This window comes from Schistocerca americana, chromosome 2 (genome assembly GCF_021461395.2).
Source record: "Schistocerca americana isolate TAMUIC-IGC-003095 chromosome 2, iqSchAmer2.1, whole genome shotgun sequence".
NCBI classification, from domain to species: Eukaryota; Metazoa; Arthropoda; class Insecta; order Orthoptera; family Acrididae; genus Schistocerca; species Schistocerca americana.
This window is the reverse complement of record NC_060120.1, coordinates 180,483,376-180,505,498: the sequence shown is the minus strand read 5'-3', so window position 1 is coordinate 180,505,498 and position 22,123 is coordinate 180,483,376. Positions and strand designations below refer to the sequence as shown.

Below are 22,123 nucleotides of genomic sequence, written 5' to 3'. Positions count from 1 at the left end.
AACAAAAAATTTGAATCTAAGCACACATATATTTATAGGGTAACAATGGACATTAGAGATATACATCTCCAATCCCCTCCCCCATCCAAGAGGATAAACATCATTGGGGCTGTCAAACAATGAGCCTAGTAGCCTCAAAAAGTATTGATTTGATACTAATATGGGTCATTACAAGATTTTTTAAATAATTTTTTCATATTTTGTCATGAGTTCTAACCTCTACCCCTATGGGTACAAATAAATAAACAAATAATGAAATAATGGAAACCCAGGATGGAGCAACTGCAATATTAACAAAAGACAAAGGTTCCTACTCACCACACACAGAAGATATTGAGTTGCAGACAAGCACACCAAAAGGACTGTTAAACATGTGAGCGTACACACACACACACACACACACACACACACACACACACACACACACACACACACTCTCAATGACCACTGTCTCTAGCCACAGAAATGTTTCTTTATTAACACTTGCACTGTAAATTAGACTGTGCCTAAGCAGTGCAATGGTATTTCCTTAAGTGTTCTCTTCTTAAAAATTCTGTAAAGCTTTCAAGCAACATTGTTAAGGTTCTCGTGATCACTTAATGATAAATTGCCTGTTGGCTTCTGTCTCGGGTTCTTTGGCCGTTGTTCGTATGATGATTTTTGGCAGTTTGTCTTTCAAGCAAACATCTGCTTCATTTTTGCAACATTATCTGAGTGTATTACAAGAACTATATAGTTATTTTCTTGCATTATTTTCATTTGAAGATCAGCATCTACAATATCATTCGGATGTCTGAATTTAGTGTTGTTTACATTGTAATACACAACATGTAGACAAGGATGCAGTGTGTCTTGGCTGGTGGTCCAATGGTGGGGCCGAACTTTATTTTGTAGCCCAAATGAGTAATTTTCAGTAAAACCACCAGTTACGAGAAATTTTGGTAATTAATTTTGTATAAGCAAAACATAAGTGTTACGAGAAGTATGAAGTTAAAACTTATGAGTGTAGTTCATTAAAAATTACCATGTATCTGTGTATACTTCTCTAACAGATGGGAATGCACATGAGGACAAGCCTATAAAAATAACTGTACGTAACTGTAAAACGTAGTTGCAAAATATTTTTGCAAAAACAAAGTTACATTTAAAATAAAGTGATTTGCGAACTCACCAACCAACCTCACAATAACACTATTTCATGGGAGATGACAAGCTGCACAACACTGTACAGATCTTACAAATCTAACATTATATAGATAAAAACAAAGATGAGGTGACTTACCGAACAAAAGCGCTGGCAGGTCGATAGACACACAAACAAACACAAACACACACACAAAATTCAAGCTTTCGCAACAAACTGTTGCCTCATCAGGAAAGAGGGAAGGAGAGGGGAAGACGAAAGGAAGTGGGTTTTAAGGGAGAGGGTAAGGAGTCATTCCAATCCCGGGAGCGGAAAGACTTACCTTAGGGGGAAAAAAGGACAGGTATACACTCGCACACACGCACATATCCATCCACACATACAGACACAAGCAGACATATTTAAATTTTATTTAATAGAGGCATAATTATATTTATATTGGTCTTTAAATATGTCTGCTTGTGTCTGTATGTGTGGATGGATATGTGCGTGTGTGCGAGTGTATACCTGTCCTTTTTTCCCCCTAAGGTAAGTCTTTCCGCTCCCGGGATTGGAATGACTCCTTACCCTCTCCCTTAAAACCCACTTCCTTTCGTCTTCCCCTCTCCTTCCCTCTTTCCTGATGAGGCAACAGTTTGTTGCGAAAGCTTGAATTTTGTGTGTGTGTTTGTGTTTGTTTGTGTGTCTATCGACCTGCCAGCGCTTTTGTTCGGTAAGTCACCTCATCTTTGTTTTTATATATAATTTTTCCCATGTGGAATGTTTCCTTCCATTATATTAACATTATATAGAATATGATAATAATCACAACAGATTTAAAATGTTTTAGTCTTCAGTTTTGTTTAAATAAAATATATATGCTTTTTAACCCCTTAATACCTAAACAAATTTCTAGATGGAAGATAAAAATAAAAAATTGTCACCCCTTAGAGGTATCCACAACACTCCGGTGATTACAGCACTTGTCAGAAACATGAGTAGCTTCCATGCAGAATGCTACCGGCACTAGCATTAAAACACAGTTAACCATCCAATTATTAGCACTGCACTGATATGATACGAATTCCTGACACTCACCATTAAGGGGCTGTTTTCATTATTTTACAAGGACAACTTTCTGTGTTGTGTTTCTATTGCTAATAAAGAAATATAAATAAAGAAAATAAAAGACAGTGTGCCTGTGGACACCCCACCCACCCACCCCCCCCAAAAAAAAGCATGTGAGCGCGAGTACGCACACACACACACACACACACACACACACACACACACACACACACAGTTACATTGTGCCGGCTGAACACAAAATGCTAGGATTGCAGTTTGCCAAGTGGATTGGCATGAGGGGTTGTGTTGGGTGGAGTGGGTAGAGGGAGAAAGAAGCTAAAAAGCAGGAGGAGGTTACAGAGGCATAACTGGCAGATTGAAGGACGGTAACAGGTGTGCGAGATATGAATGCAGGAGGGACAGGCAGCTTGTGCATTGGCTGTGAATGTGACAGATGGGCACAGGAGCCAGTGAGTTCATGTGGAGCATGTCGACAATGACGAGGAACTGGTGAGTTTGTGTGGTGCATGACGATGATGACATAGAAGTGTGGACTGGGAGGGGGTGACAGGACAGAGGAGGGGAGACTGTTGGGTAGAAGGAGTGCAAGCAGTGGGTTTGTGGAAACTGAGGCCAGGATGACTAAAGGAGCAAAGGATGTATTACAAGGATAGCTCCCATCTGCATAGTTGTTGGTGGGGAGAAGTATCCAGACGGCATGGGTTGTGAAGAAACAATGGACCTCTAGCATAATTCTCAGCAGCATTTGCTGCCACTTTGTCTCTTGGTCTTGGACACACTTTGACGGTAGCCATCGATTTTGGTGGACAGCTAGTTGATGACCATACCCACATAAAATGCTGTGCAGAACCTGCAGAAGGGCTGGCATATGGCATAGCTGCTTTCACAAGTGGCCCTACCTGCCTATGACAGGAATAGAGTAAGATGTGATGGGTCAGTGAATTAGGCAGGTTTCAGATAGATAACATGGAGGATTGCCTAAAAGTGAAATATAACGAGGTCTGAAAGAACAGAACAAAACAAGAAAATTTATGATACGAAAAAATGAGAAATAAATTTCACCTAATGTTAAATGCATGCACAAGCAGTATAATGTTCAAATAAGTACAAAAGTGCTCAGAATAGTTTCAGGATATTATGATAGCTCAGGACAAATAATGAGAGAGCCTTAAGAACAGAGAGAAACAAAAGAGGCACCTGAGCATTTGGACGTCTATACAATGCACCTACACAGTAAAAATACTGAGGTCTCACCTCACTCTCTGGCAGTGGACTACTGTCCCTCTCCTTTTCCTTGCCCTTATCCTCAGAGAGGCCCTGCACTGCCAACAGTTCTGCTGTTGTCAGAAAGGAAGTGAGCTGCTCCTGCATCACATTCACCTCTCCATGGTACATGAAGTCTATCAGAGCCACCAGGTCTTCAAATTTGACATTGCGAAAAATTATCACAGGATGTTGGCAAGGATTTTCCTGTAAAGAAAACATACTTTATAGAACATGACATACTTCAGTATCACTACAAAAAGAGGGAGTAGTATCATCCAAAAACACCAGCAAATTGTAAATACTGCTCATCCAGCCGCCCTTTTCCATCTCAATAATGTAGAATGGGAATAATTCAGTTTTTTATTACTCTCTACTCTGAGTTCCCTACACAATCCTTAAATGTGTTGTATGAATTATTTACCGGGAATGGATTTTAGTTATTTGTTTTATCTTTTTGGGCAAATTATTATACAATTTTAATCCCTAACTAAAAATGTTGTTTTGAGTTTCTCATCTGTGTTTCTTTGATAAACGTCCAAAACAGTTCTTGTTCAGTGATCGTGTATAGAACTATTAATGAAATACTAATGTTTTTCCTGGTAGCAGCAGAGAGGTAGATGTACTAATCTGGCAGAGTAAGGATATATAATTTCTTAAATAGTTCTTTTAGTTATTATTCTTATAGTCCCTTAACACCAGTCTGAAAATTGTGCCCATGTTTAGTGCATTTGATCCCCAGCAAAGAAATGAGCATAGAGAGGAATAGTGTGTCACCATAATTCACTGGCATAGTGATGATAGGGCCCCAAGAGCATAATATACCAATGACATTCTCTTTGCCAGTATCTTTGTATGTTCATTCCGTATCAACTGACAATCAATATGCATCCCTAAAACTTTGTGTTTGCTACACTGCCTACAGATTTATCACTTAAAGTGATGGAATTGTTTCCCCTATCATTACTGAAGTTCATAATATTTGTTTTCTTTAAGTTGAATGTTAACTTATTACATTCTACCCAATCGTAAATGTTTATTTATTTATTCACACATCAAATTCCGAAAGACCATACTGAGGAGCAAATCTCCAAGGTCATGGAATGTGTCAGTACATGAAATTACAACATAAGAGTAATAACAGATAAAAATAAAATGTTTATGAACCCAAAAACAGTCAAGTCATAAGTTTCAGAAAACGCAGTCAACAATACAACATAAGAACCAGCTTAATTTTTCAAAGGAACTCCTCGACAGAATAGAAGGAGTGACCCATGAGGAAACTCTTGAATTCTGATTTGAAGTGGATGGATTAGGGTTGGGTTGTTTGGGGGAGGAGATCAGACAGCAAGGTCATCGGTCTCATCGGATTAGGGAAGGACGGGGAAGGAAGTCAGCCATGCTCTTTTAAAGGAACCATCCCAGCATTCGCCTAGAGAGATTTAGGGAACTCACTGAAAACCTAAATCAGGATGGCTGTCCGTGGGATTGAACCGTCGTCCACCTGAACACGAGTCCAGTGTACTAGCCACTGTGCCACCTCGCTCGGTGCGCATGGATTACTGCTAAGATTTATAAATTATCGTGGTAGCTAACTGAAAATGGTTGCACCAGTTTACTGCACACCTTTCTGCAGAAGAGTTATGGGAGTCCGATCCAAATGCAGGTTGGATTTCTGCCAGGTATTAACAGAGTGAAATCCGCTTATTCTTGGGAATAAGCCGATACTGTTAACAAGAAATGGCAATAAAGAATACATGTATTGAGAGGCCAATGTCAAAATACTCAGACTAGTGAACAGCGGTTGACAAGAGGTTCACGAACTTACACCACTTATTGCCGGAACTGCCCATTTCTGAGTCAAAAATATCCTTTTAGGATGGGAAGAGTTACCACAAAATATAATACCATACGACATAAGCAAATGAAAATAAGCAAAGTAGGCTAATTTTCGTGTCGAACGATCACTTACTTCAGATACTCAAATAGTAAAAATGGCAGCATTAAGTCTTTGAGCAGCATACTGAGCATGAGCTTCCCACAACAGTTTACTATCTATCTGAACACCTAGAAATTTGAACTATTCAGTTTCACTAATAATATGCCCATTCTGAGAAATTAAAATGTTGCATTTTGTTGAATTGTGTCTTAGAAACTGTAAGTACTGAGTTTTACTGTGATTTAGCTTTAGTTTATTTTCTGCAAGCCATGAACTTATGTCATGAACTTATGTCATGAACTGCACTGTTTTAAAGCAAGCCAATGCTGCATGCAACATCCTTTGCTACCAAGCTACTGTCATCAGAAAACAGAAATATTTTAGAGCTACCCATAATACTAAAGGGCATATCATTTATATAAATAAGGAACATCACAGCCATTCTCAACACTGTGAATAATGACATTTGCTGTCTGTTGTTTAAGTAAGAGGTGGACAAATTGTGAGCTACTCTTCATATTCCGAGGTGAACCAATTGTAAGGTACTCCCCGCATTCCAAGTTGAACCAACTGTGAGCTACTCCCCGTATTCCAAAATGGTCCAACTTCTGGAGCAATATTTTGTGATCAACACAATCAAACGCCTTAGTTAAATCAAAAAATACGCCCAGAGTTCGAAACCTTTTGTTTAACCCATCCAGTACCTCACAGAGAAAAGAGAATATAGAATTTTCAGTTGATAAATGACTTCTAAAGCCGAACTGTACATTTGATAGCAAATTATGTGATATAAAATGATCAATTATCCTTAAATACATATCCTTTTCAATAACTTTAGCAAACACTGATGGCACAGAAATAGGTCTAAAATTGTCTACATTATTTACTACTTACTACACAGAAAAAAAGGAAAAGCTACAAATATGGCTAAGTACATGGCTAACATGTGCAGCACAGTAATTTAATATTCTGCTAGGCACTCCATCATATCCATGAGAGTCCTTAGCCTTCAGTGATTTCATTATTGACTCAATCTCACCCTTGTCTGTATCACAGTGGAGTATTTCAGACATCACTCTCTGAAAGAGTTATATGATTCCCTGCAGAAACTAAAATTTTATTTAATTCACCAGCAATGCTCAGAGAATGATTGTTAAATACTGTACATATATCTGATTTATCAGTTACAGAAATATTTTTGCTACGAACTGACTTTATATCATTGACCTTGTGCTGTTGACCAGACACTTCCTTCACAACTGACCACATGGTTTTAATTTTATCCTGTGAATTAACTATTCTATTTGCACATCACATACTCTTTGCCATCCTAATAACATTTTTAAGCATCTTACAATACTGTTTGTAATGGGCAACTGTAGCTTGATTGTGACTACTACTAACATTTTGATACAATTCCCAATTTGTTCTACATGGTATCCTTTTATCCCACTAGTCAGCCACCCAGGCTGCCTTTTACTGCTAGTACCCCATTTAGAATGTTCTAATGGAAAGCAACTCTTAAAGAGCATGAGAAATGTGTTAAGGAATGCATTATATTTGTCATCTACGTTTTTGACACTATAAACATCCTGCCACACTTTTTCCACGCCGAGGTTTAAAAAACTCTCTACTGCCATTGGATTAGCTTTCCTATATAGTTTGTAATTATATGTGACATTTGTTTGAGCACAAAAGCATTTTAGTGTTAAAATTTGTGCATTATGGTCTGAAAGGTCATTCACCTTTTTATTAACAGCATGCCCATCTAGTAATGAAAAGGGAATAAAAAATATTGTCTATGGTTGTGCTACTGTTCCCCTGCACCTTAGTTGGGAAGATCATGATAATAGTTTCACTAAAAATATATCACCATCTTTGGCATGGGCTATTTATATTTCTCCCTATTTCCAACATATGACTGGAACCAGATGCTGCTCCTGCACCTAGTGCCAGTTTTTTATGCTCTACAGTGCCAAAAGCCTTGGACAGGTCTAAAAATACGCATATAACAAAGTCATTCTTGTTGAGACCTTCAACTATCACAACCGTAAATTCCGATATTGCAGAACTTAAACTTTGAAACCAAAACATCACTTTACTACTAGGGTTGTATTTATCCTCCTTTGTCCTTATGTAGCATATATGCTACATATAACTTTCATTTTTTTCTATCTCAGGAAGTGGACTCAATCTGCCTCAATGAAGCGTACATCATGTTCTTTCTGTATAGTATTTTTATTTCCGAAGCTCCCAGTAGGTGGTGGCATCTGCTTGAAGAAATCAGTTTATCCCAGTTCACAATGTCAGCATACCTTTGGGAAATACACGTGATTTCTGATTGTTTTCAGTAATTTTGAATCATAATGTGTTTATGATATGCAGAAATACGCTAATCTACCTTGTTGTTGTTGTGGTCTTCAGTCCTGAGACTGGTTTGATGCAGCTCTCCATGCTACTCTATCCTGTGCAAGCTGCTTCATCTCCCAGTACCTACTGCAACCTACATCCTTCTGAATCTGCTTAGTGTATTGATCTCTTGGTCTCCATCTACGATTTTTACCCTCCACGCTGCCCTCCAATACTAAACTGGTGATCCCTTGATGCCTCAGAACATGTCCTACCAACCGGTCCCTTCTTCTGGTCAAGTTGTGCCACAAACTTCTCTTCTCCCCAATCCTATTCAATACCTCCTCATTAGTTACGTGATCTACCCACCTTATCTTCAGCATTCTTCTGTAGCACCACATTTCGAAAGCTTCTATTCTCTACTTGTCCAAACTGGTTATCGTCCATGTTTCACTTCCATACATGGCTAAATCTACCTTATACTATTGAATAAGTGATAGTTTATTTCATGACAACAATATCAGGATACATCTTTTCCAATGTAGCACTGGATCTACATTTGGCAGCAACCTATACTTTCACATTCACAAGAGAGAATGTAAGAGAAAGAATAGAATGAAGAAGAAGAATGTGATGACAAACATGATGCAGTTCCAATAAGGAACCGGCCTAGAACACCAAAGCCTGTGCCATCACCAACAGCAAGAAATTTGAAATGCCTTAAATCTATCGGAGATCCTAGGGGGGGAAAAAAACTGTTGCCCGTGTATGTTGCCTTGGATGTAAATAGTTTCACATCTGTACATTGCACTATGTGCAAAATATATCTCTGTTTCACAAAATAAGAACTGTTTTTGCAATTCCATAAAAATAGCAGTACCACACAAATTTTCTGAGTGTTTCCCATATACAACATTTTGTGCTACTCACAGAAATATATTTTATGTATTTCTATTGTCAGGAAATATGTTTTATGTATTTCTATTGTCAGTTTTCCATCAAAGCAACACCTGAACACATTTTATTACAAGGATAGCCAATAAAGCATATTTGAATATTAATGTAGTGCAAGCCTTAACTATTTTGATCAATCACATGAGTTTTTTACATTTAGTATTTTAGCTTTATTTTGTCCAATAACAACCTATTGACCACGAACATAAACTTTTAATTTATAAAATCTAAGCTCAGGACTGAGGAGGTTATCAGGCAAGTCATAGGTCTGTATTTTATGATTGATTCTTTTTGAGAAAGATGACAACAGAGAAAATGGCTTGTAGTTTTAATTATTTTCCCTTATTAACTTACTCTTGTAGGGTGATAATTTTCTATGCTTTAGATAATCTGTGAAAATGACTGAATTAAAAAGATTTGTTTAGTATGTTTGTTGATGGGGGTTTGTATGCTGTAAATGTAGAACAGAAATTGACACATAATTTAAGCCTGCCCATCTCCTTTTTTTTTTCCTGACTTCTGTTTTGGGGAAATTTTGATGTAATTTTTCTGGAATATCAGTAAAAAGCAGCCATTACAAAATTCAGTAAGGAAAGTCTGGGCAGAATATACAAAATTTAAAGGAGATCACTCAGCAAACAGCAGAAATACTGAGTCATTGTACACACAAAAGACAAAGAAAACTTGCTATTTTTCAGAACAAATCCTTTTATAAGCTGTAGTACACACACACACACACACACACACACACACACACACACACACACACACACACACACACACATTCTCCAGCCAGTGCATGCCCGTTGAAGTCTCTGTTTCCGCTATTTGGTGAGTGGTCTCCTTTACTCCTAAATCTATAACAAAATTTGCTAGTTCCTGTTTATTTTTAATTAATCTACTCTTATCTTTGATTTGTATGAGGAGCAGTCAAATGAAATGTCAGTGACGGAAAAAAGTAAGTAAACTGTTCATTATTTCAAAAGTGTCTGCAGCTTGTGGTCTTGCGGTAGCATACTCGCTTCCCGCGCACTGGGTCCCGGGGTTTGATTCCCGGCGGGGTCAGGGATTTTCCCTGCCTCGAGATGACTGGGTGTTGTTGTGTCATGTTCATCATCATCATACATCCCCATTACAGTCAGAGGAACGCAATGGCAAACCACCTCCGCTAGGACCTTGCCTAATACGGCGGTGTGGGTCTCCCGCATCATCCCCTACGCTCCTCGGAGTATGGGACCTAATCATCATCATCATTTCAAAAATAATCACAGTAATTGCTAATATATTTATCCCACTATGAGACAAGCTGCTTAATGCCTTCATGGCAAAATGTCTGTGGTTGCCTACAGAGCCATGATTGTGCCCAGGCATGCACCTCTTTTTTCAAAGCAAACTGACAGCCCCAAATGTCTTGCTTCAGGGTTCCAAAACATGGAAATCGCAATAAGGAGAGACCAGAACTGTATGGAGGATGTGTAAGGGCTTCCAAGTGAATGTAGCATACTCTAAACAGCCTTTGCGGCAGGTGTAAACTGTAAATTTAGCTGCACTTGTGGAACTTGGAGACAAAATGCTTCGCGATGTGATTATCCAGGACCTTGCAGGCAACAGAATATGGGCTGAGATTCTAAAGAATGGCAAACCCTGTCCCAATGATGTACTTAGAGTAATCGAAGCTCATGAAGTACAAGACCTCGCAGACCTGACTTTCATGTGCTTATTGCAACGCTCACCAAGCCTGGTTCTAAGCAAGCTATGCCCCAACTAGCTCATGTTAACAACAGCTGCAAGCCACAGCATAAGCAGGATAGGAGGCACCCCACCTTTTATACTGCAAATTCACACACTCCAAAATCTTTTGTCTAATGTTATGTTACACTTGATCATAAACACTGCTTCTTCTGCCAAAAGGAACACTGATATTCTCCCAAGTCATGACACACAGCTAGTGTGCCTCCAAAAAAGCACAAAGTAGATTCTGTTCCACTTCAATGCAGATTTGAGCACAAGGAAGTTAATATGATCTCACGTTCTGAATCTTTGCCTGCTCTGCCTGGTAATACTCAAACGAACCACAGGCGCACGCACACGAATCCCAAAGCAACATGCACAGTGCAAGACTTGGCTAATTCAAATCAGTTCTTCTTGCATGGACAAACAGTAAACAGCTCTCTCTCTCTCTCTCTCTCTCTCTCTCTCTCTCTCTCTCTCTCTCTCTCTCCCCCAAAGAAAAGAGGAAGAAGAAATATCTAAGAGATAGAACTGATAGCCATATTCAGAGAACACACTGCAAATTATTCATAACCTTACAGATCTACAATCACTCTGAACCTTTTCAGTCAGCTACTCGCATGTCAGACACACTGATTAATCAAACTTCTTAAGAGAAATTGGGAAACTCTCAGCTTCAAAAACTATATCAAAATCTCTCAGCCTACAACAGCAACGTCTCCATTCTTGAGATGTGCACTTTGCAAGCAAAATATTGAAAAACAATTGTATCAGTGTAATTCACAGTAGTTCAGTCATGCTCAAGTGCTAATATTTTTAAGGATGCATTTGATTTGAGTGGATTAGATATTCAGAACAATGTGCAAGCTACTGATACACAAGTTTCCCATGACAGCATTCATCAACTGTGTGAAAAAGATGGACACACTGGGACACGCAAAGACTTTTAAAGTGCACATTACACCTCAAAGGTAATGCTCAAGCACAATTTTATCGAGCACACCCAGTGCCCTGAGCCATTTGCGATAGAGTTGCTTCTCAGCCCAACTGATTAGAACAAACTGGTGTCTTGAAAGATATTTCTGCTCATTGATGAGCGTCTCCTCTGGTTATCACATGAAAACTGAATGGGAAAAAAATCAGAATTTTTACCAGCTTGAAAGTCAACTATTAACTCTTCAACAGTTACTGAATCTTACCGCTTCCAAGTATTGAGATAATTATGGATCACCTAGCAGGTGGACAATTCTTTTCTGAAAATAATCTGGCCAATTCTTATCTTCCACTTCCCCTTGATGAGGAAACAAAAAAATTTATTGTGATAAATACTTGTAAGCTTGTATCAATACTACTGTCATTCTTCAAAAGCGCATCTGCTCTTGGGTTACTTCTAAGCTTTCTTGAACAAGTGACATCAAAAGTTCCACCATGTTCAAATTATTTGGATGACATCAACATTATTTCTGCATAGACATTGGTACTGCACCTGAAAAATTTGTAATATCTTTTTCAAGTTTTAACCGTAAGTGATCATTTTTCAATACTGAAACTGTATATTTGGGACATTTCATTGAGGCCCATGGTGCCCATCCCTCAACTAAGTATTTAGGGGCTATCCAGAGATTACCTTCTCCTAAAAATGTAAAAGAACTACAGGTAGCTCTGGGCAAACTGAAGTACTATATCACATTTATTCTGAATGCAGCACAAAGTGCTGCCCCTTCACATTGTTCTGGCATAAAAATTTTCCTTTCTAATGGGCTAGAGAATACGAACAATCATTTCAAAAGTTGAAACATGCATTGCTTCGTCAGCCTTGCCTTATTTATTTCAATTTGCAAAAAGCCAGTGGTGCTTGCAGTTGACGCATCATCACGTGGCACAGTGGCAGTTTTACCTCATGTGGTCAACAACTTTGAATGCTCCATAGCATTCGCGTCTAAAGCCGTATCCACAGCAGACGTGCTGCACAGTGCAGAGCCATGCACAAACGTGTGGCGCAGAATGGAGCAGGGTGTTCATAGGCATACAACATTGTTCCCACGCGTGCACGTGCATAAAAAAATAAAATAAAATAAATGGAAAATGATACATGCCGTCCAAACTGAGCCTTGCACAAATGAAACATTTCCTTTGATGTACTGACACTGCATGAAACATGTTCATTATTGCACAGAGCATCGCAGTTCGACCACATGCGCTGAGCCTCTTTTTTTGGTTTTGCACAGCACAAACCTGTGTGGACACAGCTTAAGATGTTGAAAAAGACCCAAGTTAATTACACTAAGCTGCAAGGAAGCCTTAGCCATCACATACAGTGTCACTAAATTCCATATCAATATCTCCAGGGCAGAAAATTTTTTCTTGTGATGGATCATAACCCACTGACTGCTCTTTTACATCCAACAAAAGAAGTGCTTGATCATACAGCACAGAAGCTGCTGTGTTTGGTCACTAGTTCTTTCAAATTACCAGTATGAAATTCTCTATTGCCCTATGACAGAGCAAGCAAATGCAAATACACTGGCTCACTTACTTGTGGGAAACGAACCAGAATTCAATGATCAGAAGCTTTTTGTCTTCAAATTGAACAATCTGATTCGCAAGAACTGCAAGCTTTTCACATCAATTTTTGGCAGATCGCAATATGCTGAACAGGATCAATAACTATGATTGCTAAAGTATTACATTCAGATGGGGTGGTCTCATAATCCAAAATCAATTTCAGATGCAGTAGTCTGCAAATACTATGCACAGCACAACAGCCTTTCTCTTCAGAGAGGTGTAACTGTACTGCAGTCTCCTAGTGAACAAACAGCAAGTCATGATTCCCACATCATTGCAGAAACATGTTCTGAAACAATTACATAGAGGATATTGGGAAATCATTAGAACTAAGCAGCTAGCATGCCAGCATTGTTCATTCCTATCTCCAGTTTTTTGGCTGACGTTCCCAGCAGTTTGCACAGCCAATATCACGACGCAGGCTGGTTGGCACTGTCTGCCACTGTACCACAGCCAACTCCTTCAGCAGCACCATGGCATCGTCTGCTGTGGCCACCCACTTCATACATCGTAGTGCCTTCTGCACTGGCATCTCACATCCTGTCCAACCTACACAGGATGCCTGCATCACAGGGCATACATTCACCAGGAAACCTACGTTATCTGTGTTGTCAACACAAATATTTACTGGTGGCCACAACACAACACAACACCATGTCTCTACCAACGGCCACCAGGGACTGCTACCCGTTCGGGGAGCCTGCAGAACAGCTTCACCAGAAGTCGCAGCTAGCCTAGGAACTACTCAGAGCTGCCACCCCAGCAGCCATGGCCAATGCCTCTTCTAGCTGACCTATCTCTTGCAGATGGACTTGGTATAGTCAATGAACATCTTCACATTTTAGAACTGTCTTATTGTGATAACTCCCCATGAAGAGTCGGGTCTTTTCTATTATTATTTGTTATTTTATATCTGTGACAATACACAGTTGGGATCAAGTCTGTCGTTCTTTTGGGGATGGTATTATTGTTTCATTTTGGTGAGTCCAATATACTGTTTTCTGTCTTGTAACCCCCCAACACCCTGTCGTCACCCGCACCCACACTAAGCAACGATGGAGTGCCATTTTGTGGAGGAGGAATGTGGTATTGATGGTGTCTTCATTGAATGCACTTGGCAGGTTGCACACTTCTCTCACCTCCGCAGAAGAAACATTTAAATTAGCCACTGTGAGCTGCTACTAGAGAGGGCTCACCAGGTGGCTCTATGCATGCCATCACAGGACCCCAAATTTGCATAACATCACTGCCTGTAGCTGAAATTGATCTTTTTGTGCCAACACACTTAGAGCTAAACCTCAGACTGTCCTCAGGTTATCTTCAGGTTATCATCCTACTACTATCTGATCACACAGGGCATATGGATGACTGTGCAGTGTGAACTTTATGAATCACCATGATGCCAGTCCTCCTATAACTGTTAGTTAATATTGATAACCAAGAAGAGTGAGAGAGAGAGAGAGAGAGAGAGAGAGAGAGAGAGAGAGAGAGAGAGAGGTGCCCACAGGATACGAAGTTATGTATGCTTTATATTGAATATATTGTAAATAAATATATTTCAGTTTTAAACTTTCTATAGTAATTTGATTTGTTCCAGAGCACTCATCTATCTTGTTACACGTGGGACAGCCCGCCCGGATAGCGCATGGCTTTCCAGATTGGGAAGGAGCAACTGGTCCCCGGCATGAATCCGCCCAGCGAACTTGTGTCGAGGTCCGGTGAGCCAGCCAGTCTGTCGATGGATTTTAGGCGGTTTTCCACCTGCCTCGGCGAATGTGGACTGGTTCCCCTTATTTCGCCTCAGCTAGACTTTGTCAGCGATTGCTGCACAAACAAGTTCTCCATGTACACATACACCATCATTACTCTACCACACAAACATAGGGGTTACACTCGTCTTTCGTCTGGTGTGAGACGTTCCCTGGGGCGGGGGAGTATCCACTGGGGGCCGAACCACAAAAAAACTCTTAACCCTGAAAGAGTGGTTCGGTGTGGGGCGGCGGAGGGGTGAAGTGAACTGTGGTAGTCATCGTGGGGTTGTGAACCTCTGCGGCTGCGGCGGGAACGGAGCCTCTCCATCATTTCTAGGCCCCCGGTTCACATACGATACAATACGATACACGTGAAACACAACAGATATTTTTGTAATATACTGTAAAATGTTGCTGCCAATTATTCAAATAAAAATTTTAGTTTTTTGAACTTTTACTCTGATTTTAAAGACAGTTCTTTGTATGAAGTAATAAAACTTCAGTATTTAAACCTCTGTACATGAAGGTAATCAAAATACAGGGTTAGCCTACATGATTCATCGAATTCCAAAGCAAAGTACTGTTTATTGACAAGTTTATCATGTACAGAGACAGCTGACATCTGAAAAGATATACATGCTTGTCAAGTTTAAACAGTCCATCTCGTGACTCATTTGCATGCTGGACGGCAGGCCTGGGATGGCACTCTACAAAATAGTGGAAATGCAGGAGATGAGTGTTAATGCATTACAATATGCAAAGTGTTTGTCAGTCATGAACATTCAGTGTGCATTCGTACATGAATACAGAAAACCTGCACCTGGTCAAAAGAGTGTTTTGCATTTGTTTCACCAGTTTCATGATACTGGTTGTCTGCTTAAAGGGAAAAGCACGAGGTGCATGTCTCAGAGTAATGGAGTGCTTGAGACAGAGTTTTCTGCACAGCCCACAGAAATCAACCATTTGTGCAAGACGTGAAACAGGCAGTCCACAGAAAACAGCAGGGTTTGTCTTGCAGCAGCGTTTCCATTTCACGAATGGAGTTTTGTGCCCAAATGCAGCAAGCTATTGAATATGATGATGACTGTAGGACACTGATATTCACAAATGAAGCGACTTTCCATCCATTGAGAAATATGAATTGTCACAATTTGTGTTGTAAGGTACTGAGTTGTCACATGTCCATGTGGAGTTAGAAAGGGATTCACCAAAAGTGGATGTCTTCTGTGCCACATCCAAGACAAAGGTGCATGGAGCCTTTTTTTCATCAAGCAGCTGGTGTCAAGTTCCGTGTACCTGGATGTGTTGCAGTTGTGTTAGTTGCCACAACTGACTGCTGATTTCTCCATTTTCCCCTTCAGCAGGATGGGCCTCCATCTCATTGGCACACACCTTTCCATGCCTTTCTGAACAGAAACAAGAAGCTGGATGTTCCTTCTGCAACAGTGCACAAAGACTTAGAAGGAATGTAGCTACTGTACACGACTATTCGGGATGGAAGTCAAAAGAATGTACGGTCGCAAGAAGACGGGACTCCAGATGGCCACATGGCACTATTGAGAGGGAAAACCGTCATTTTCAGTTTACGACTGTCGCATCATACTGCAACTGCAACAGCAATCTGAGCTGCAGTTGGCACCACAGTGATACAGTGAACTGTTACAAATGGGTTACTTCAAGGACTGCTCTGAGCCAGATATGTTGTAACATGCAGTCCACTGACACCAAACCACTGTCATTTGTTACTTCAGTGGTTTCAAGTAACAGCTCATTGGAGGGCAGGCTGGAAGTCTGTTGTGTTTTCTGATGAAAGCTGGATCTGCTTCAGCGCCAGCAATGGCAGTGTGACGGTTAGGGCCTGCAACCAAACTGTCTGCGTGCTGGACACGCTGGACCTACACCTGGAGTTATTGTCTGGGATGTGATTTTGTACAACGGCAGGAGCGCTCTCTTGGTTATCCCACGCATCGTGATTGCAAATTTGTATGTCAATCTGGTGATTCTACCTGCCTTCATGAATAGCATTCCACAAGGTATTATCCAACAGGATAACATTTCCCACATACCACTGTTGTAACCCAACATGCTCTACAGAGTGTCAACATGCTGCCTCAGCCTGCTCCATCACCAAATCTGTCTCCAATCAGACACCTATGGGATATTATCGGATGACAACTCTATCGTCATCCACAAACAGCATTAACAGTCCTTGTATTGACTGACAAAGTGTAATAGGCATGGAACTCTCCCACAAACTGACATCCAGCACCTGTACAACACAATCCTTGCACATTTGCATGCTTACATTTAACATTCTGGCAGTTACACCGGTTATTAATCCTCTTCACATTTGCAATGGCTTATCTTGTGCTTACATCAACCTGTGATCTTGCAATATTAATCACTTAAGTATTCCCGAATACTCTACATTAATTATATTTTTGTGCTGCTTTTTTTCCATCAGTCCACTATAGATGGAATCCGTGGTTTTAAAAAATGAATGATTAAAATTTTTCTTTTACAACATTTTACATAAAACTATTAAAATAAAAGAAAATGAATCATTAAAAATATATTCTTCATTAATGCTACACTTAGTTCCCCATTTCAAATATGTTCTTCATTAATGCTACACTTAGTTCCCCATTTAAGTTTTGTGAATACGTGATTTTTCATTATATTTTACAAAATAACAAACACTAACAAAATAACAAACACTAATAACGTACTAGATTTAACCGACTGATACTTTTTATATAAAGGCTGGTACAAAGCTAGTAGTCATGATTATAATAGTAGTAAGATGGATGCTGTGAACTGATTTGTCAGAATTCTTCAACCAGTTAACGTAAAAATTTTAACACTGTATTCAAAGTTGAGTGCTAACCACCAGTATTTCGTTCTAGAGTTTGAAATATGATGCAGACCTCTCACCAATAACAGATATCAAGCCAGTTTCATCAGATAGGTATTTATCAACTTATGTCTACTCCTCTTATCACAACATAAAATGCAAAATAAGGTTATTTTCTTTAATGGCTGCACTCTAGCTGTTACGTAAGCGACTGTGGACAGGAGGAGATAAATTAGAACATACAGCTAACTTTACTTCTTGATACACAAACACCAATCAACAAAAATCTCCATAACGATTTTGCAGGCATTGTGTGTTTATGATTATATCTGTTTGCAGGAGCTAAACTGTCAGTTGATGCATGCATACGCCAAAATGAATACCTGGTGATTACAGAAACGTTTTTCACACCTGTATATATGCTAGAAAGATTTAATGGGATTATCTGAAAGTTTTTGATGATATTACTAGTTTTGTGATTATGCTGTTACAATTTACACATTATTTTACACCTGCATACATTTAATGTTAACTTCCCATGCTATAGGTATCACTAAATAATGGCTTAGAAGCTGGAACACATTTGCAGATGATGAGGATAAATTTTTAATTTTGATAAGATGACTACAGTCCTTGTGGAACCCCAATTTTAAACTTCAACAAATTCTTAGTGGCTGTAAAACCAAATGAAAATACAAGGTGCATTCAAGTTCTAAGGCCTCCGATTTTTTTTCTCCGGTCTGGAAAGAGATAGAAACATGCGCATTGTTTTAAAATGAGGCCGCGTTCATTGTCAATACGTCCCAGAGATGGCAGCACCATACGGCAGATGGAATTTTACCACCGGCAGCGAAAATGAGAACTGTTTTAAATACTTAAAATGGCGACGTTTTCCTTACTTGAACAGCGTGCAATCATTCGTTTTCTGAATTTGCGTGGTGTGAAACCAGTTGAAATTCATCGACAGTTGAAGGAGACATGTGGTGATGGAGTTACGGATGTGTCGAAAGTGCGTTCGTGGGTGCGACAGTTTAATGAAGGCAGAACATCGTGTGACAACAAACCGAAACAACCTCGGGTTCGCACAAGCCGGTCTGACGACATGATCGAGACCGTGGAGAGAATTGTTTTGGGGGATCGCCGAATGACTGTTGAACAGATCGCCTCCAGAGTTGGCATTTCTGTGGGTTCTGTGCACACAATCCTGCATGACGACCCGAAAATGCGAAAAGTGTCATCCAAGTGGGTGCCACGAATGCTGACGGACGACCACATGGCTGCCCGTGTGGCATGTTGCCAAGCAATGTTGACGCGCAACGACAGCATGAATGGGACTTTCTTTTCGTCGGTTGTGACAATGGATGAGACGTGGATGCCATTTTTCAATCCAGAAACAAAGCACCAGTCAGCTCAATGGAAGCACACAGATTCACCGCCACCAAAAAAATTTCGGGTAACCGCCAGTGCTGAAAAAATGATGGTGTCCATGTTCTGGAACAGCGAGGGCGTAATCCTTACCCATTGCGTTCCAAAGGGCACTACGGTAACAGGTGCATCCTACGAAAATGTTTTGAAGAACAAATTCCTTCCTGCACTGCAACAAAAACGTCCGGGAAGGGTTGCGCGTGTGCTGTTTCACCAACACAACGCACCCGCACATCGAGCTAATGTTACGCAACAGTTTCTTCCGTGATAACAACTTTGAAGTGATTCCTCATGCTCCCTACTCACCTGACCTCGCTCCTAGTGACTTTTGGCTTTCTCCAACAATGAAAGACACTCTCCGTGGCCACACATTCACCAGCAGTGCTGCTATTGCCTCAGCAATTTTCCAGTGGTCAAAACAGACTCCTAAAGAAGCCTTCGCCGCTGCCATGGAATCATGGCGTCAGCGTTGTGAAAAATGTGTACGTCTGCAGGGCGATTACGTCGAGAAGTAACACCAGTTTCATCAATTTCGGGTGAGTAGTTAATTAGAAAAAAAATCGGAGGCCTTAGAACTTGAATGCACCTCGTAAATGCATGTCTGTACATGGAAAGTGACAAGTTGGTCATCAGTGATTTTGTACTCTATTATGTTCATCTGGAACATAAATGAAGGAAGGATCTGGTTTTAAAACAATTTATATTTCTACATTTAACAATAATTTAGATTAAAACACGTGTTAATTTTACTGCAGAATGTTCCATACAAATGAATAGGTAAGTCAGATTCAGAACATACACCGATGAGACAGAACATTGTGATCACCTGCTTAATAGCTTGTTTGTCTCTGGAACGAAAAATGTCACTGATTCTGCATATCAGGGATCCGACAGTTTGTTGGTAGGTTTGTGCAGGTATATGGCATTAGATATCTACGTAGGTCATGTAATTTGCATAAATAAGGGGCAGCTGATTTGCGTACATGGTGATGGCACCTGATAGCACCTACCGTATTTACTCGAATCTAAGCCGCACTCAAATCTAAGCCGCACGTGAAAAATGAGACTCGAAATAAAGGAAAAAAAAAAATCCCAAATCTAAGCCGCACGTGAAATTTGAGACTCGAAATTCGAGGGGAGAGAGAAGTTTTAGGCCACACCTCCAAACCGAAACAAAGTTGGTCCATTGTAATACGAGACACAATTTAGGTCGAATGAATGACGATACAGCTACAGTAGCTTGGTTTGAGTCGTAAGCTTAGCAGTTAAGCTTTACCAGGTAGCCATTGCTGTGCGTCAGGCGCTCCGTCCGCATTTATACGGGTACCCTTCCTTTTTCACGTGCTTCGTCTGGTTTGAATCAATTGCTTATTTTGCTTCGATCTGATAAGTGCCGTTTTCTTTGTTATAGGTGTTTACGTCACTCTAAGCTGAAAATGCATTACTGTACTGTGTCATGCATTGTTTGTTGCATTCTGATAGTGTGTGTTTACGGCCTGTCGCCGCTCGCGGCATGGCTTGCTTTTGTGCGCGCTATCGCCGCTTACAATTTTAAGAAAAAAAAAAAAGAGAGGAATCGTCTCATTAGCAAAACAATGGCAAGAGACTGCTATTTGTTGTTACTTACACTACTGCTTTCTTTGATAATGATTAACAAGAACCAAATAATAGACTGCGTATGATAGAAGATGTTCTGAACGAGAGTTAGGCGAAAATTTCTCTCCGTTTGAAAATCTTTGCGGCCGCTTCTTTAGTACATCAAACTCTGCACAGAAATTAGAGTCATCTTAGATTTAAAAATCTAGTCAGTTGCCGTCTTCATTTCTGACTGTATCACTATTAGACATAAGAATAATACGCATATAAACATGACACTATATGTATATTCTTCCACATTTGCTGTTGTCTCACCCTAGTTTCGTAGTTTATTAGGCATACAGGATTTAAATGAGATAGCAGCAAACACGAAAGAATACATGGCCAAATGTTTACATTCGTATTCTTTCTTATGGTGAAGAGAATACTGCATGTGATTCACATTTCGTCAGGTTCGTATTAGCAACCATCTCTTCTCACAGGCACGAAAAAATTCAGAACGTAGACTTGGCCATATTGACAAACATCCCAAACAGTCTTGCCAGTCGGATTTTCATAGTACATTGAAATTCTGCTACATTCGAAGATGAACAATACGGAATTTGTATTTACTTCGTTGGATAATGTATTAAAATGCAGTGGTCTAAACTCGGGGCGGAGAAAAAAAAAAGCTCATCTTTCACCTTTTTTTTTAATTTATTTACTGACGCAGAGGTTTTGGCGGCAGTATTTATCTTTGTGCCTACAAAGCATGCCTGTGTACCGCTACATATATTCGACGGCAGAAGTTAGTTGTGGCGGCACCTACCAACATTTTTCAGAACTTCCGCCTGCTTTGCACTCGATTGTAAGCCGCAGGCGGTTTTTTGGATTACAAAAACCGGAAAAAAAGTGCGGCTTGGATTCGAGTAAATACGGTACATGGGTTCCATAGGATTTACATTAGGCGAATCTGGTCACCGAGACATAAATGCGACACTGTAGCGCGGTTCAGGGTCCGAGATATGGACAGTTATACTGCTGAAAGATGACATCGTCATTGGCGAAGACATCAAGCATGAAGGGATGCAGGTGGTTCGCAGCTGTCAACATGTCTTCAATTACTACCATAGGTCTCATGCAAGCACAAGAGAATATCTACCGTAACAAATACTACTCCCACCATCCTGTGTCCAACTATCCTGCCTCTGTGACCTGTTGCATGTTTCGAGCCGCCGCTCATCTTGATGGCAGTGTTTGTGGATCAAAAATGTGATTCACCCAAAGGGCCAACATGCTTCCATTAATCGACGGTTGAATCCTGGTGGTCCCATGCCCACTGCAATCATAATTGACAATGTCATTGGGTCAACATGTGAACACATAGGGGTGGTCCGCTGCAGAGCACCATGTTCAATGATGTACAATAAATGGTGTACTCTGAAACACTTGTCCATGCACCACCATTACGCTATTTCAGCAGAGATGCCACAAATCACCATATA

At 40.1% G+C, this 22,123-nt stretch overlaps 1 protein-coding gene across 12 annotated transcripts in view; it reads right to left on the bottom strand.

Annotated features, from left to right (window-relative positions):
- The window catches only part of LOC124596602 (protein bric-a-brac 2-like), a 528,908-nt gene that overhangs the window by 489,387 nt on the left and 17,398 nt on the right, over positions 1-22,123 (bottom strand). For all 12 annotated transcript variants that reach the window (XM_047135806.1, XM_047135809.1, XM_047135808.1 and 9 more), the window contains one exon: positions 3,467-3,682. In XM_047135806.1, coding sequence (XP_046991762.1) covers positions 3,467-3,682 — 216 coding nt within the window. The remainder of the gene's footprint in view (positions 1-3,466; positions 3,683-22,123) is intronic.